General features: G+C 42.9%; 1 protein-coding gene across 2 annotated transcripts in view; it reads left to right on the top strand.

Annotated features, from left to right (window-relative positions):
• Nucleotides 1-17,011, top strand: part of nsfl1c (NSFL1 (p97) cofactor (p47)) — a 40,230-nt gene extending 23,219 nt beyond the window's left edge. Inside the window, exons 2-10 of one of the 2 annotated variants that reach the window (XM_036148722.1) lie at nt 4,576-4,713; nt 5,937-6,037; nt 6,140-6,214; nt 10,458-10,623; nt 10,723-10,818; nt 12,074-12,183; nt 12,329-12,466; nt 12,660-12,827; nt 15,921-17,011. In XM_036148722.1, coding sequence (XP_036004615.1) covers nt 4,576-4,713; nt 5,937-6,037; nt 6,140-6,214; nt 10,458-10,623; nt 10,723-10,818; nt 12,074-12,183; nt 12,329-12,466; nt 12,660-12,827; nt 15,921-16,083 — 1,155 coding nt within the window. In that variant the 3' untranslated portion in view covers nt 16,084-17,011. Of the gene's footprint in view, nt 1-4,575; nt 4,714-5,936; nt 6,038-6,136; nt 6,215-10,457; nt 10,624-10,722; nt 10,819-12,073; nt 12,184-12,328; nt 12,467-12,659; nt 12,828-15,920 lie in introns of both variants that reach the window. The other variant, XM_012879397.3, reaches the window with a different exon arrangement.
• The last annotated feature ends 519 nt before the right edge of the window (nt 17,012-17,530 follow it).

Below are 17,530 nucleotides of genomic sequence, written 5' to 3'. Positions count from 1 at the left end.
TGTGAATATATTATTGTCTTCTTTCTTTAATCTCTAATGTCAAATGTGAAGCTACACAGTGGTGCTGGTTGGCATTATGTGAAAGCGGCGGGTTCCTGTGGAATTGGACCCCATTTCTTTTTCCCCCCCAGGATCATCATGTTATTAGCATCGACCCACTCTGTGTAAATACTTCCAGATTTTCAGTTGCTTCTTGTTATGTTATGTTTTCTTCTTTCTCTTGTGTATTTTTGTACCAGGTGCTCTGAGTTTTTTCCTCGACTCTGGCTTTCCTTTAGTGTTGTTATGTAGGTAGACAGATGCCACAACCTGTCCATGTAAGGCAGGTCTTGCAGAACGACTTGTGTAATATTTTGTCATTTGAGAGCTGTGGGTGTTTATATAGGTTTAAATGTGTAGTTTTAAATATTGAAAACACAATTTAAGGAAATGTTTAGCAATACTTATTTTGTAGACATTGTCTTGCAAAAGGGTTCATACACATTGACATTTTTCTCATTAAGTCAGATCACAAGATTAAATCCCAGTGCATTGTAGTTTTTCTATGTGTGATAGACCTACACCAAATGGTGCACAATTGTGCAGTATAACAACATAGAATGCCTATACTACAGATTTTCCTCCACATCCTATATCTTTATCTTACATCTCTACCAGCTTTGCAAACCTAGAGAGTGTGAAATTTTTATCTGAGCTCAAATTCAGTCACGTTGGATGGAAAACATCTGTGAAAGCTGATTTTCAAGTCTTTCCACTGATTCTTCACTGGTCTAGGCTTAAGCTATGACTGGGACATTCTAAAACACAAATACGCTTTGATTTAATCAATTCTATGATGGCTTTGCTTTTCTGTTTAGGGTTGTTGTCCTGCTGGAATGGAAACACTTGTACCAGTCTCAAGCTTCCTTCACCTACTTGAACAACAACTTGCCCACAGCATGATGCTGCCACCACCTAACTTTCAGGATGCTCTGTTTAGGGTGATGTGCTGTGTTAGTTTTCTGCCACACAGAGTGTGTTACAATTTATGCCAAAAAGCTCAGTACTGATCCCATCTGACCAAAGAGCCTTTTCCCCCATGTTTACTTGTCCCATTCATGGCCCCAGGCCTTTCCATTTTTATTTGTAAAAAAAAAAAAATAGCATTTAACTGCACTGTAAAGAAGAAATATTTACAGGCCACAGTATTCAGTTTCAGTATTCAGTATTCAGTATCCGCCTTTCAGAGATCTCAAGGACAAAAAAAGCAGCCTAATGACAATAAAACACAACAAAAACAACACACAGTAAAAGTTACAAGGAACAGGCAATTACAGGGAGTAGGCATTGCTGAACTGATGGGTTGAACTGGCAGAGGGTGTCTATGTTGCGGATGTCTGGAGGGAGAGAGTCCCAGAGATAGATAGCAGAGCAGGAGAAAGCTCTGCTCCCCATGGTGCTGAGGCGGGCAGGAGGGACAGGGAAGTAAACGGAAGAGGAGGATCTAACATGCAACTCTTCCAGATTCATCTTTTTAACTCATCTAACTCCTCTCTGGCCAGCCATTCGTCAATGATCCAGGACTTCAGGGTTAAAATAGGGCCTAGTTTGGCCTATTTGTCTTCTCACATTAGTCAGAAAAGATGCAGAAAGCAGGTTTTGTTTAGCTCATCCGCTGACATCCAAATTTAAAGTGAAAGGCATGCTTGGATTCCCTCTCTGATTTGCTCCAGTCAGCCCTTACAGAAAGCACTGTTTTTAGTGTTTCAACCACATTTAAAGATAAGTGGATGTCTTCATGTAGATGTCTCTTCTACAATGTGAATTAGATGGCTTTTATACATTTTAAGTGTTATTTTCTATGTTGTGAAAGGGGTGGTGTTTTGGTTTTAATTTTTAAGGCCAGTTGAAACATCACTGGACGTCCTAATGTGTCTGCACTGTGAAGAACACAGCTTTTGTTTTTGTCTTTATCACCTAGCTTAAATGTAGTTTAAAGAAAAAAAAAGTTATTTTTGTCATTTCTTGTCACCTGTCTTTCCACGTGTCGCTCTTCAGATGCCCCCCAGCTCTCCACCTCTCAGTCTCTGTAACACGACACTTGAAGTAACGTTAGACTAGAACACCGGCTTCAGGTTTCATGGGAAGGCAAACACGCAGCCTCACATGCCTGCAGGGCTTACCTGAGGAAGGATTCCCTGATGTCCGCCTGTCGTGTGGATTTTGCCTGACTCATAACTGTGACTGCTATGTTTTCTCCACTTACATAAACCTATACCGACTCTTAAAGACCAGACGGTGTAATATCATTTTGTGCTACTTTTGCTCACCTTCTTTTTGCTTTGTCTTTTCGGGTCTCTTTCTCTTCATTTCCTGCTCAGTCAGACCTTAAAGAAATAAAACGGCCAAAGGGAAAATAACCCCCCTGCTGTTTAAACCTCCCTACCATGCGTCTCTCTTCATCTTTTATCTTGCTTTTTGTTTGTGTGTGGAGAAAGACAGAGCATGGTGCTGCGAAAGGTGAAGTGCCAACATCGTTTTTCTCGCTTTGCTGCAGATTAATTAGTGTTGAAGATCAAACAACCAACAAGCAGAATGCACAAAACCCCCCGCAACAAGCCTTTCCCCCTCCTGAAACAATTAAGATGCTCTCAATCTGTCTGGCACGTACTGCTCTATGACATGTGACCACCCTGCCTGCAGTCGCCTTATCAGGGGTGTAAAGGTGTAACTCCTGTGGGAACACCCTCACCATCTGCTTATCTCACTAAAATCAGAGCCTCCTGTTTGCTGGAAGAGTTTTTGGACTCGATGAGGGGCCCCTCACTCTCGATCAGCATCTGTTTCACAGTGAACATGCAAAACCAGAGACAGTCTCTGAATAATGTGATGAGGGGCAGATAAGGACCCAAAGGCTGTGTTTGGGTCTCACACAGAAGTATCAAACCATAGCAAATTATAGTTCTTCAATAATGATTAAATGTGATGAATTTGAAGGACAATAAGAATGACAATAGCAGGAAATTCAGTTAGTTAAACACACAAATAAGTTGTGAAAAATATCATCAGACTGTTTAGTTACATATTCTAAAACATATTTTGAACTTAAAATGGTAAAATAGGAACACGTTTTACAGTCAGGCTTTCTATGTTTTCAACAGGCATGTTTATTCATTAATTTAGTAACATCTGAACATGTGATGTTAGAGACTTTTCTTCCTAACGTGCTTCTCTGCTACCACACATTTCAAAGACACCAGAAAAACTCTTTAATAACAGGTTAGAATAATTTGAAGTTGGCATGTTCTCTCTGTGCATGTAGGGGTTTTCTCTGGGTACGGCAGCATCCGCTTACTGTCCAAAAACAAGACTGTTAGGCTAATTGGTCTTTCTGTGTTGACCTTAGGAGTGAGTATGTGTGCATGTTTGTTTATCCCCTATATCTCCTTGTTGCCCTTTGATGGACTGGCGACCTGTCCAGGGCCGTGGACCCTGCCTCTCAACCACTGACCGCAGGAGATTGGGGACAGCCCCCACTATGAGCATGTGCAGATAAGTGGGTATAGATAATGGATGAATGTATGTAAATGACATAAGCCAAATAGCAACTATAAACTGATGAAGCTTGTATTATTTGCTGAGAACCCACACATTTTCTGGGCTGGAAACGGTGTAGGAAATTGACTAATTATTATAGCTGAAGAAATAAGCAAAGTGAAAAGGTGGTTTGATGGAATCAAACTGTTGTTAAGTCTGAACAAAACAGGAATAATGTTTGGTAATTACAAATCAAACATGGAAATCAGTCTGCAGGCAAATGCGGTGAATGTTGAAGGAGTGTATGAAAGTAAATTTCTTCGTGTTATTATTTATGATAAACTCAGCCAGAAACCGCACATTAGACATATTCAAAATAAACTCAAAGAATGAATTCAAAAAGCAAAGCTAAACATGTGGTAGATCAGCCAGCACTCCACATTCTGTACCGTCTCTTAGTTTTACCCTACTTAAGGTAGGTTTGTTCCAAAAACAAAAATACAACTAGTAAGCAAATTAAAAAAAGCAGAGAAATAAAAAAAAAAATTAACAAAGTTCAACATTGTGGATCATACTAAGCCCTGCCTTATTATTCAAAGTTATTTAAATTAACTGACATTGTTAATCTACAAAAAACTCTTATGTTTAAAGCCAATAATAACAACAAGCCCATCACATTGAAAGACTGTTCAAGAAACAGGAAGAATATGATGATTATTATTATTATTGATAGTATTGTTGTTGTTTTTGTATTATTATCAATATTGTTATTATACTACAATTACTGCATTATTATTCGGTCAATTCAATGTGTGCTTAGACTGCCCTCTTGTGGTCTTCTCAATGTTGGCTGAAGAAAGCCTTGGACATGACACGGATGAACCGTGGAAAATAAATTACTTCTTGACTATATTTTAATAGAAGGCAACATTTTTTAAAATCATACATATATACACGTCATTTTTAGGGTGAATTTGTTTCATTGTTTTATTATTTTCTTCCTCGGTGTTTTTACTTTGAAACCAGACAGGAACGAACAACTGTTGCTTGTTTCCTCAGGTGGAAGCGGACGGCTCGTTGAAGGAGCAAATCAAAATGGCGAGTCAAGAGGAGTCAGTGAGGGAGTTCGTCGCTGTTACCGGCGTGGAGGAGGAGAGAGCCCGCTTCTTCCTGGAGTCCGCCGGCTGGAACCTGCAGGTGGGGCTTTCCGGGGGGGCTCCCTGCAGCTGTAGCGGACCGAGCCGCGCTCTGCCGGCGGAAAACTGCGGTTATACGGCGTGTGTCTGACGGGTAGCTCGCCGGCTAACGCTAGCCTGTGTCGCCAGTCATTTGTGCAAGTCACCCCCTGACAAAGCCGAGCCGCGAGCTTTCAGACGCCGGCAGAGGCGTCCTGCCGCCGGTTAGCGGCTACATCCGCGGCAACAGGAACAGCCGCGGTCCTCCCTGGGCGGCGGGGCTTTTATCAAGTTTTAGCCGGTGTGCTGTGGTTCCAGAGAGCCATGCTAGCCAGCGTTAGCCCACTGTGAGGTTGGATTAATGTTAGTTGACGCAGTAAGGGTGAAGCTGCTAGCTTTTAATCTTATAAGGCAGCAGAGTCAGCGATCGGATTCAACTATAACGACCCAGCAAGGCAAATATACGAAGGAGGCGATCTACGGAAGCTGGAACCTAAAAACAAGCGAGATTGTTGGAATCTCCTCCTTCAGTGATACAAAAGAAAAAACCTGTCAACGAGCCAGAGTAAAGGTTGTTTTCCGATTGGTTACTGAACTCCAAAGCTGACCTTGGATTGGACATTTTGCCTGTTTTCATCAGAGGCCTTAAAACTGCGGGATTAGTTCAGCCGCCACGCATTTATTTGTCCAGCTATTATTAGGGGATCTGATCTGATAGTTGGTCTGTTCTTATAAGTAAATGAAGGGATATTTTAGTTTCTCATTTTTAACTAACTGTTTACAGCATTGACAAATGTCATGGAGAGGGCCTTCGCCCACTGGGTGGTCTTTGTTCAGACTGCCTAATCAATACAACTAAAGTTTCCCAAGATCACAGTTCTACAACAAACACCAAAGCACAAAGCTGATATGGATCTTTCTGTCTTTTCACGTCATGCAACTGACGTGTCCACTTTAAAAAGGATACAGGGATGGCTGAATGAGAGGGCCGAGGCCCACAAGTCGCAGCGTTCACCTGATCAATGTGTTTCTCAGCTGTCAAACGTGCATCAAGAACACCTGCAGACCACGGCATGAATGGATGATCTGAAGGTGGTAGAAGTGAAACGTCTCTTAACCCGTGTGGTTTTGTCACTGATGGTGACGTTAGTTTCCGCTCTCAGTGACTCTAGCTCTCCAATCAGGTGCTATCTGTTAGCTGTCTGGCAGCATTCCTGTGTCTCATCCCCACCTTTTCCTCCTTAGCTTGCGCTTGGCAGTTTCTTTGAGGACGGCAACGACGATGACATCATCACGCTTCCTCAGCCCGAGGGCGGCTCCTCTGTGTCTCGTTCTACTGGGCCCAGGTAGGGTTTTATTTTAAATATTCCACTTTAATCTGTGCCGACCCGTTTCTTTTCATGCTACAATTGTTTTCATCTAAAAACCTTCTCATCCGTCCACAGTAGTCAGCCCAGAGTGACGTCCTTCAGAGATCTGATGCACGAGGCAGAGGAGGAAAGCGATGAGGAGGAAGGTCAGAGGTAGGTACACTGTCTAAGTGAAGAGGGCATTAATATAACAACAAAGGGTCCTACATAGTGTCTAGCAGCTTTCTCTTGTCGGAGCTTTCAGACCCTTCTGACACTTTTAAACATAAAATAAAGTCTGTGATTGTAGAAGAGCCTGGTTGCTAAGCGCACAGACATTTCAGAGGCCTCGTGGGTCAGGGAGGAGGAAAGCGACTGATCACTGTTGGGGTTCATAGCAGCTCGGTCCGCCAGGCTCTTCCTCACCGTGGCTGAATGATGAAGAGTCCCGCCTGGGGGAGCTGGGTCCACTGAGCACCAAACCCGTTTAGGTCCCACCTGGTTCCCTGAGAGCCGCTGATGATCCTGCTGCATAAACAGATTCCTCTGCCGGTGCGATCTGCTGGGCTGGTTAACGGGTCAGGGAGGTTTTAGTCTCCTTTCAATGCAGTTTATGAAAACCAACACACGAGCCCAACATTTTGTCCAGAGGTAGCTGCCAAACATTTGGATATTTACTGTGTTTAGGTGCTTTTGGTTTGTCCACATAGTCGTATGATGCTAAACCAGCTTTTTGTCCAGAACAAAGGGAGTCATCCTTTGTTTGTTTTCATCTCATGTTTTCTGTCCTGTTTGTGTTTTACGTCTCAGGCCCTGAGTTTGTACGGCTCCCTGCTCATTCACCCCTTTAAACAATCAACACAATAGTTGCTCACCTTTACACATGGCTGACGTATTTGCCTCTGTCAACCGCTGGAAAGGATACCAGTCTGGACCAGTTTAGGTCTGGGCTTTCTTCTCATGTCACGCTTTGTGGGCAGGGGCGGTTCTAGACCAAATTTACCAGGGGGGCCAAGGTGGGGCCAGTGTTTTTTCACAGGGGCACAGAACAAAAAAATTTAAAAACAATAAAATGGCAATATTTAACTGTGTAATAATATTAAGTGAGCCACTTGTGGCTCTGGAACTGCAGGTTTCAGACCCCTGATCTAGCAGTTGTAAACTTTGGTCCCAGCTCAATACGGCTAAAGCTAAACATGAATCATCTTAAGTTTTAAATTCTTTTTAGAGTAAAGCTGTATAGGTAAAAAATAATATTGGTCAAAGTGACCAATAAGTTATGGTTTCTTTGCCATTGCAAATAATTATGAGAAGTTTATTTAACATCATGCTTTTAGCACAGGGGCCATAACAGGGGCCAGGGCCATTTCCGCAGGGGCATGGGCCCCTGTTGGCCCCTGTCTAGAACCGCCCCTGTTTGTGGGGTAACCTAAATATGGTTTCTGGGATATTTTCAAATATTACTTTTAGCGCTCTAAGACAAACAAAATGCCACGTTCAAAATATCTTTGTCCCTGATGTCGAATCTGGTCACTTCTTACCAGTAACGTCAACTCACTTTAAAGAAAATCCTAGCTAGCCCATGAAGATGCGTTATGTGCTAATATAGAGTCACAGTCCGCTCCCTCTCCAAAATGCCTTCCATATGCAGGAAAATGAGCGGAAGCATCAGGATCCCTCTCTACGGGGCAGCGTGGTGTCCCCTTGAACTCGCTCCACCACAACATCCCGCTCACTGCAGAATCTGTTCCTCACTCTGACAGAAGGTGTCCAGAGCTGCATCAACAGGCTGCACAGTTCTAGGATCACTGTGGTTGAGAAAGCTAGCTAACTGATCACCTGAAGCATGCAGCACTTTATCAGGTGTTTTTAGATATATCTCTACTCATCTCAACACGTACAGCTACAGTCACATGGGCTCACCTCGTTCCTGCTGACCGTGTGTTCCCCAGCAGCAGTTTGCTCCAGTACCAGGCTGACGTTGGAATCAGTCCCTCTGATTCTGAGTCGTTGCTGATTTGGTCTTTAGCAAAGTTTACTGTGAAACCGATTTACAGATAAAGTTCTCCTGCTTTGTAAAAGCTGCCTTTTAGTTGGAAAAGGTAATGACCGGTGTCTTTTCTGTAAAGCATAAAGCTCTGTGCAACTTTCAAGAAAGGTTCTGAAAATCCTTGGCTGAACTCCTCGGATCATTGACTGAAGTACTGAATACCCAGAACCACACCACTGATTGAATATTCTGTTTTCTACCAGCCCAGTGCGAAGCATCTGCTTCCTGTGTTTCCATGTGGTTCCGCCGGCCCGGACCCGTCTGACCGATAAACAGACTGAACGTTCTAGCGTTTGGTAGTGACAGGTTTTGGTTCGCTTGGACTTCTCTCTTTGTAAAAAGAAACCAAAGCACCAAAAAGTTACAAGTTAACAAACTCATCATCTGATTCGGGCCAAAGTAGATGTACTTTAGGAGTGAAAAGGTTCTTAAAGAGAAGTGATATAGGGGAGGAAGAGGAGGATAACTAAAATACGCGGCGGTTCTGTTTTTGCCGCTCACCGCGCCGACTCCTCGTCATTCTGGAGCCGAGCGGATCATTCAGGCAGGAAGTCAGTTGGTGAAAAGCAAAGTGGATCTGGACGGGTTTACAAGTAAAGGTCCTCATGTGCAGACTGTGGATGGCATTTTACTCTGAAGCATCTATACGTCATTACCTGCAGCTCCAGCACCAGAGGATCCCACCTGATGTTTTCATAAAAATAATTTATTCAATTTTATTTATATAGCGCCAATTCATGATACATGTCATCTCAAGGCTCTTTCCAAACTCAAATTCAATCAAATCATCAGATTGGTCAAAAGGTTTCCTCTCTACGGAAATCGAGCAGATTGCATCAAGTCTCTCCAAGCAGCATTCACTCCTGAAAGAGCGTAGAGCCACAGTGGACAGTCGTCTGCATTGTCGATGGCTTTGCAGCAATCTCTCATACTGAGCAAGCATGAAGCGACAGTGGAGAGGAAAACTCCCCTTTAACAGGGAGGGAAAACCTCCAGCAGAATCAGAACCAGGCTCAGTGTGACACTAGGGACGGCTATTTTAATTGTATTTAAACCCTACAAGTACATGTAGAGATTCTGGGTGTGTTAGGACATATTATAGCTGCTCCAAGAAAACATTGTAAAAAATAAAGTCGATATCAGAGAGAAATTCACCCCCCCCAAGATTCCACCCTGAGGTGACCTGCTGCTCCAGAGGGGTGAGGTCATGTTTCCATGTTCAGATTGTCTTCAATCTTATTGCGGTTCTGCTGGGTTCACACCGGTATTCAGTGCTGTCCAGACATGGTGGGATCTCTCAGGATGTTAGTGGCCCTCGTTAATGAGGAACCAGGGTCATCGTGGCTTTTAATGACATTTCATTTCCTGGTCAATCGGTTTTTGCTGTTTTTTATATGATAAAAAATGTCAGGTAGTAACTTTGAGAAGCTTGTCAGTGTATTAAGTTTTGCCAAAACTAGACGTGTGGAAGTCTTGAAGCAGCTCCTTAGTCAAATTGAAGTTCCTGTTCAGTTTTGCTTCACTGCATCAGTAGATGAACAATGGGGCATTCAGGAACCAGTGGCGCTCTGAACAACTGTTTGCTGCATTCCTGCTGCTACTGTAGCTCCAGTAAGACGGCTTGGAGTCCTTATCCAGCAGCTAGACTAGTCTGTTTATGTCACAGTTTCAGTGATCTGAGCTGCACAGTATATTGAATTTCAGTTTTCTTTGCCGCGAGAGGAATATCATAATCTGAAAGGACTAATTAATGCAACATTTGGTTGGATGTTAGATTTCAAGTGTCATGCTTGAGCATTTCTGCGTGCTAATTTAATATCCGGCTTGTTGGATAGGTTTTCACAGCGGCCATGATGGTAAAGCTCCCACACAGTGGCAGGGGAGTCAGGGAAATATTGGCTAACTGGTATTGATATCTCCATCCTAATGATCAGTGATGGGATCAAAATTCAGTGTTTTCCTGAAACAGGCCATCTGACACCAGAAATAATACTAAAGCCAACATGGAGAGTAACTCTTTACTGTCAATAGTGTGTATAATACAGCCACAATCACTGGTGCCTTAAAAGTAAACGGTTTACATTTTCTAAAGATATGTCACTTTGTTCTATTAAAGGGGTCTAGTCACGTATTTTGACCATAAACAGAAAACACAGTAACCATACATTCATCTTCAAATAAAACAAAATACGGCAAGCATTTTATCATATTATGTGACTAGGTCCCTTCAGTCTTCAGAAGGTGTTTATCACACAGTGAGCGACTGCAGCCAGAGTTGGGCACACACTGAATCTTTCCTTCTTTATTTTTTTGTTGTAAAGTAGTTAAAAAAACCCTGAGGATGCCTCTTTGTTCCCATCCCGTCAGGTTTTTTGCGGGGGGATCAGAACGCAGCGGGCAACAGATTGTTGGCCCCCCAAAGAAAAAGAGCTCCAATGAGGTGGTGGAGGATCTGTTCAAAGGGGCCAGAGAACATGGGGCTGTGCCACTGGACCGCAGTGGGAAAGGACCCGGAGAAGGCAGCAAAGCAAGGGTACAATCAACTTCCTGGATTTCAACTATCTAAAGAATATCAAAGCACATAACTCCTTTTTCATGTCATCCTAATCTCTGTTTTCTTGTCATTTCTCAGGCTTTTGTCGGTGGGGGTTACAGACTGGGGGCCGCTCCTGAAGAGGAGTCGACCTACGTAGCCGGGGAGAGGCAAGGCTCCAAAAGCCAGCAAGACGTGAGAGAACATCCTCCTTGCCGCTTTCTCCTGTCGTGTTTAGTCCCGCCGTTAACACGCTGATCACATCCCACTTAGCCATTTTAATGCAAATAAACACGGAGCAACATCACAGCCTGGGCTGTTAGCTGAACAATGCAGAGAACAGGAACAATCCTGCCAATCCAAAGCGGGGGAAGTTTTGGACTTCACAAAGCTCGCTGTGGGCACACAAAGATTTATCCCATAAAGACGACAACGCAGTAGAAGAGCAGACAGCTCACACACAGCTTTGTGTGTGAGCTGTATGTGGAGAGTTTTTGTGCTCGACGTGAATCCTTTTTGAAATGTATCCCAGCAGGTTCATTAACCTCCAAAATGGATTCACCCATACAGAGCCCTGAAATCTACTGATCAATAACCTCTCAATGTGTGAGAGAGCATCTGTTTTCATTAAAAACGGTGCCAGTTTATTAAACCTATTAACCAAAATCCTTTCAAAATCTTACATTTTAAATAGTATTTATGCCGCCAGGATTCCTTAGAACTAAAGATGCTGGATAAATAAAGGTTATAACCATATTCTTTAGTCTATTCCAGATTGCTGTTTAATTGTTTAAAATGAGACAAAAGTGTGTGTGTGTTTACCATCAAGCGCCTTGGTATTCAGGTTTCTGCAAACATTTGTGAAATAATGCGTTGTTCATCTGGCAGGGATTTAGAGCTTTTCACCTTCCAGGCTTTGACAAACACAACAACTGGATGTTTCTATGTTTACTCAAGCCACAGGGCTCATTCTCTCCTCAGTCTACTGAAATATGCAAATCTTAGAAAAATCAGTGCGTGTTCACATTGCTAAACACTGCAAAAAGGGAACCAAGAGTAAGTAAAAGTTTCTTAAAATAAGTGTATTTGTCCTTGATTTGAGCAGATAAATAAGACTATTTGTCAACAGAATGAGTATTTTTACCCCTAAAACAAGACGATTAGATATCCTGCACTCGAAATAAGATGATGGGGATGAATTGTTCCTGTTTTAAGAAGAGAAGTGTTAAAGTCCAAATGATGCTCCTGCAGGCATGGTTCATGGAGTTCCTCAGTCCTTGTATCCTCCTTTGACAGCGTCAGCTCTTCTACAAGATCTTCCCCTGAGGAACGGGGAAAAATGACGCTAACCTCCTCGTTTTTGCTCCTTTATTAAAAATATATATTTTCCCCCTCAACTGTAGTAGACTTAAATGCCCTGGGTGTGGTAATGACGTCTGCTTTGTGTTAGGTACATGTGGTGCTGAAGCTGTGGAAGACGGGGTTTAGTCTGGACAACGGTGAACTTAGACCCTACAGCGACCCTGGAAATGCAAACTTTCTGGAGGCAATCAGGCGGGGGTGAGAACCGCTCGACTCCTTCTGACTTCTTACAGACTGGATGTTCTCAGAGGCTAACTAAACACACAGATCTTCTTCAGTGACTAGACGTAAAGGCTGATGAATCCAATCAAGCGTTCGTTAACGTGTGGATTTCTTCCCGTAGGGAGATTCCTCTGGAGCTGAGGCAGCGCGCTCGGGGAGGCCAGGTCAACCTAGACATGGAGGACCACAGGGATGAGGACTTTACCAAGCCCAAGATGACCTTTAAAGCCTTTGAAGGTGAAGGACAGAAGCTGGGAAGGTGAGATTGGCTCTCAGGTTTTATTTAACACACCTAAGGCCAGACAATTCTGCTTGGTTAAGAGTCATAAACTGTTTAGATCTTGACTCTATCTCAAAGAGAATGTTTTCTGTGTACCTACATATGGCTGGGTGTCAGCAACTTGTCTAACTTGTGATTAATGTTGTATCTCCTCCTCGTTTTTTTACTCCAGTGCCACTCCAGAACTGGTTTCTCCACCCACCTCCCAGCAGAACCAGGCGGCAGACGAGGCCCAGGCCAGTTCCTTCGTGAGCCTCGACTCCTCCCAACCCACAACTAACATTCAGATCCGCCTGGCCGACGGCGGCAAGCTGGTCCAGAAGTTCAACCACACCCATAGGTGATAGAAAACTCTAATCAGAGCAGCTTTCAAACAGTTCAATGTTAATATGGAGGGTTTGTTTTTAATCAGAAAGGCCAGCGATGTCTTAAAACTGCAGAACTTTATGGTGATCAAAGCAGTAACCCAGAGACAAGTTTCATCAGCAGGGTTCCTGTAGCATAACTATTTATTAGCCGACCGAGCTAAGGACTGATGAACATTTATCTGCATTAGCTCCTTCCACAGTGGAACGGAGCATTGTGTGGTACCAATCTGTGCATCTTGACGGACGGGTTCAGACCCACAGAACCTCGTCAGCGGGCTGCTTGTGTCCACATTTCAGCACATAGTGTTAGCTTATGTCGTCTGAGGGCTTTACTGCCTCACTGGTGCAGATCCAGGAGCCTTACTGACCGTTTTAAGTTGCTCTCAGACACAGCTAGCATTAGCATAGTTTGACATATTGCTGTTTTTCTTGTCCATCATAGAGAAAGGTCCTCTGGACAACAAGTCTGTTTGCCTTTTAGGTTAACCAGAGTTGCATGTGTGTTTGCTCCTGGATGTTCTGGTTGTTAGCAAAGTTGAACTTCCAGCAGCAGCCCATTGGTCCGCTGAGGCTGCAGTGAGGGAAGCGGCTGAGTATCTGCTGCTGGAACAGTTTGGGCAAATGAGAATGGGTCGGTCCATATTGACTTTGACCCAAATGGGTATCTTTGAATGACTCATTGTTTTAGTATTGAAATACTGAGTATTTTGATACCCCTGGTGTCATATATCAGTGTTTCCCATACTCTCCATGAACTCTGCTTGAGCTAAATTTTTGTTGCAAGACTCTGACCACATGATGGACCGTATGATGGTGCAGATAGTACATAAGAAACAGAAACATATATGGCTGCCTTGCTTCTGTCGGTCTGCCCCAGGGCAGCTGTGGCTATAGCGTAGCTCACCACCGTCAGGGTGTGAATGTGTGCATGAATGGGTGAATGACTGACTGCAGCGTGAAGAGTTCTGGGGTCCTCTGGACTTTACCATCTTAAATGAACCGCCTAAATGTAAATATTTGATCAAGTTAGGTTTCAGGATAACTATCCTTCCCTTCCTGACAATAACTCCCCACCACGCCCTGATAGTAAATGCTAAGAGTCTCCATTCTCTTTGTGGAAAAAAAAAAAAGCCAAACAAAGCCTCTAACGGGTACAAATCACATTAAGTGTTAAAAAATAATGCTCTCACTGAGTTGTAGCTGCACAGGGAGTCATTACTGAAGTGCAGGGATTCCTCTATGGGCGACATCATCAACTAAATTGCATATTTGTTCAAACATTTGTGAGCCAGGCTGTAGGAAAGAGAAGCTTTCGCCAAGACGAAAGAGTTATTATAAACACTCTTGGTTAAATGTTTGAATGACCTTTATGAATTGTAATACATTAGTTCAATCCACACTACATAAAAGTAATTTTACCAAAAAATCATCGGAGGCATACAAAGTAAACGTGGTGAATAAGTCATTGAAGCTGTGTGAATCAAATTCAGGGAATTGTTTTAGTGGGACAGTTTCAGAGAGAAAATAGACTACTTCAAAAACTGTATTTAGGTGATATTTGTAATCCAGGGCGGTATAACCAGCACTTTTGTGTTTGCATGATTCAGCAGGAAACGCAGGTTAGGGCAGCAGCAGCCGTGTTGTGCCTGTGAGACAGCGCTGAGGGAAGTAGGAACCGGTCTCAATACAGTGATTCCAGAACGATTGGTGCTTTCACGCAAAGACACCATTGTCACAGAAATGGTTGCTAGACATATTGCTTGTGGCTTTTTGAAAGAAAGCGCTAGAGTGGTCTGAAAAAGTCACTAAATGTAGCAACAAAGACGCTAGATTGGCAACACTGGACTGTCATCTCTAGTTTTCCTTTCCTCCTGAGAGCTGCAGTGTAGTCACTAGCCAGCTGCAGCCAGACAGGAAAGAGCAGGCGTTGTCGGTTTTTCAAAATAAAGTAAATTTTAACATTTTATGATATTTTAATTCATTTCAAACTCTGATTATGGTTTAGTGTGCATATATAGGCTAGGCATAATATGGTGTGTGTGTGTGTATATATATATATATATATATATATATATATATATGCTTTACATTATTTTAACATAAAATTCATTCTGAAGATGTGGCGGCTTTTACTTTTGCGGTCCGCCACGGTCAGTTAAATGTAGGAAACCCTGAAAGCCTAAAATAGCAACAGATTTCCTCTGCCAGATGATTGTGGTCAAAAGTATTCTTCCATTAAAATCATTAGTGCGCCACAATCAAGCGCTAAAATTTTCCACCTGACACATTGCTTGGTTTAGCTTTTTTTTTGTTATACTTTAAATGTTTGGGATCATTACACAAATTTTAACATCAAACGGGGATAATCTGAGTTAATTGAAAATGTGTTTTTCAAACAATTATGTATGCAGTTTATTTAAAAAAAAAAAAAAAAAAAAAAGCAATCCAAACCAAGCCTAATGTATCTGGAAAAACTACAAAAGTTATAATACGGTAGCGCTAATCAAAATGTGGGCGCTGTTGCAGTGGAAACTGTGTGGAAAATGTGGGTTAATCCCAATCAATGTTATCCTTTTAATATTATTCAGCTCAATAGATAATAATAAAAAACAATGCAGGTAGTTCTGCTTTTGTTGCATTGTTCTATTGCATGATCTGGAGCTGGAAATGAAAATCTTTCTAAAAACTGGACTTCATCAGATTTGGCCTTCGATCAGGAGATGTTGGTTGAGCTCTGCTGGATGCTGTTGCTTTGCTCTCTGAGTAGGTGGTGAACATCGACGTATTTACGACTGTGATCATGCTACACCAGGCTTTACCAGGCTTTCTCTTCCTGCGGTTTAACACGCCTCTGTAAAACATAAAAAACGATCTTTCAGCTCCGCAAAGCATTGCACCAACTTTAAAGTACACATAAATATAATAAAAATAAAAAAATGCCTGCATGCAAATTTGCTCATGAATGGAAATGGAAATCAGATCCAGAAATATAAAAATAATAAAGCATGATTATTGTTTTTAGGAGCTAAACACGACCTTCTCTTGTTTGTGCCTGTGTGCATCAGGGTGTCCGACCTGCGGCAGTTTGTGGTGTTGGCCCGGCCCGCGATGGCAGCCAGAGAGTTTGCTCTGATGACCACCTTCCCCAGCAAGGAGCTGACAGACGAGGGCCAGACGCTGCAGGAGGCCAACCTCCTCAACGCCGTCATTGTCCAGAGGCTAAAGTGAGGCCGGGAGACGGAGCAGCACCCCGTTCCTCCGCTCCCCTCACCCTGAAGAGGCTGAGAATCCACAGCCCCTCTGAGGGAGGAGAACACACGAACTTATACGGACTTCTAGTTTCTGATTTTTGTTTTTCTAAAATGAAATGTAAGATCTTGCTTCCCATCCCCTCCCTCTCCTCCATTATTCCCCCCCCCCCCCCCCCATCAGACTCCAGAGGGCTGAAACACAGATGAGCCAGTCAGCCTGCGGATGCTGGCGACTTCCTGTTTTGATTGGTTTTACCTGAAAGTAAGAGCCCAGCTGAAGGAGCGTCATGCCGGCAACAAGGGTGTTCACTTAGGAATCAAGTCCAAGGATATTCTCTTTACTTTCTACTCTGATCTGGCCGTTGAACAAAGTTTATAGTCTGGTACTGGAGATTTTCTCCACTTTTCTGTCTGAACGGCACAAAACCACAACTGCAGTTAAAAGATTAAATTGTCCACACACACACACACACACACACACACACACACACACACACACACACACACAGATCAGGACAACGATTTAACAAACAGTTCCTTTTCTTTAACCAACCAATACCAGTAGCCTTACTCTTTTTTTTTTTTTTTCACCTCCAGCACCACACCGGCCCCCTTTTGTTGAAAAGCAGATACATTTATTTTTTTAAAAGGCCTTTGTTTCTTATCTCCTTTCCCTAACAACCATGCTTTGCCCCATTTCCACAGCAGCATGATGATGGATTCCAGCATAAACCCGACTCCACAACTGGTGGAGCAAATGAACTTAGAGATTGTAAACACTGGCTTCATTTAGTAGAATCTGAATTCCTGTAACAATGACATCTTCTATGCATCCTGGGGCAACACAGAAATATGTTTGGACCACCAGTGAAATAAACTCATTTTATGGTTGATGTAAGAAGAAACTGCTGTCTTTTTTTTTCTTTTTTTTTTTTTTTTAAACACACTGTAGGAGGCATATTCCTCACTTTCCTGAAGACGGAAACTCAAATCCGCTTTTTTTTACTGTTACTGTGTGCAGTGTTCTTCTATATTAAGCAGAAATCGTCCATCTGCTCTGGATATTTGCTGTTTGACTAAGAGTCAGATCTGTGAAGTAAATCAGCGAGTGTGCAGGAAGGTGGCTGTCGGTGCCACTCGGCACACGGACATGGTCAATAAAATTTTATGCCGACTGCATTTTTTTACGATCATGAATTCTGGTGGTTCAAGGCATGAATAATTGATCCTCCATTTAGCATTTAGGGGAGCTTTATTGCGGTAACAAGTCAGTCCTAGTGCACATCTCCAGTGGTTATTGTGAGAGGTGAGGTAAACCTCGGACATTCAACAGTGCAAAACAGAACCATATGCACAGTCGTACCTAAGGGCAGCTTAAGAGACACCAGTTAACCCGACAGACATGCTTTGTGGCCTAACAAACT

Source organism: Fundulus heteroclitus, chromosome 1 (genome assembly GCF_011125445.2).
Source record: "Fundulus heteroclitus isolate FHET01 chromosome 1, MU-UCD_Fhet_4.1, whole genome shotgun sequence".
Classification (NCBI taxonomy): domain Eukaryota; kingdom Metazoa; phylum Chordata; class Actinopteri; order Cyprinodontiformes; family Fundulidae; genus Fundulus; species Fundulus heteroclitus.
Note: the sequence above shows the minus strand (reverse complement) of the source record. Positions and strands in the feature narration are given on the sequence as shown.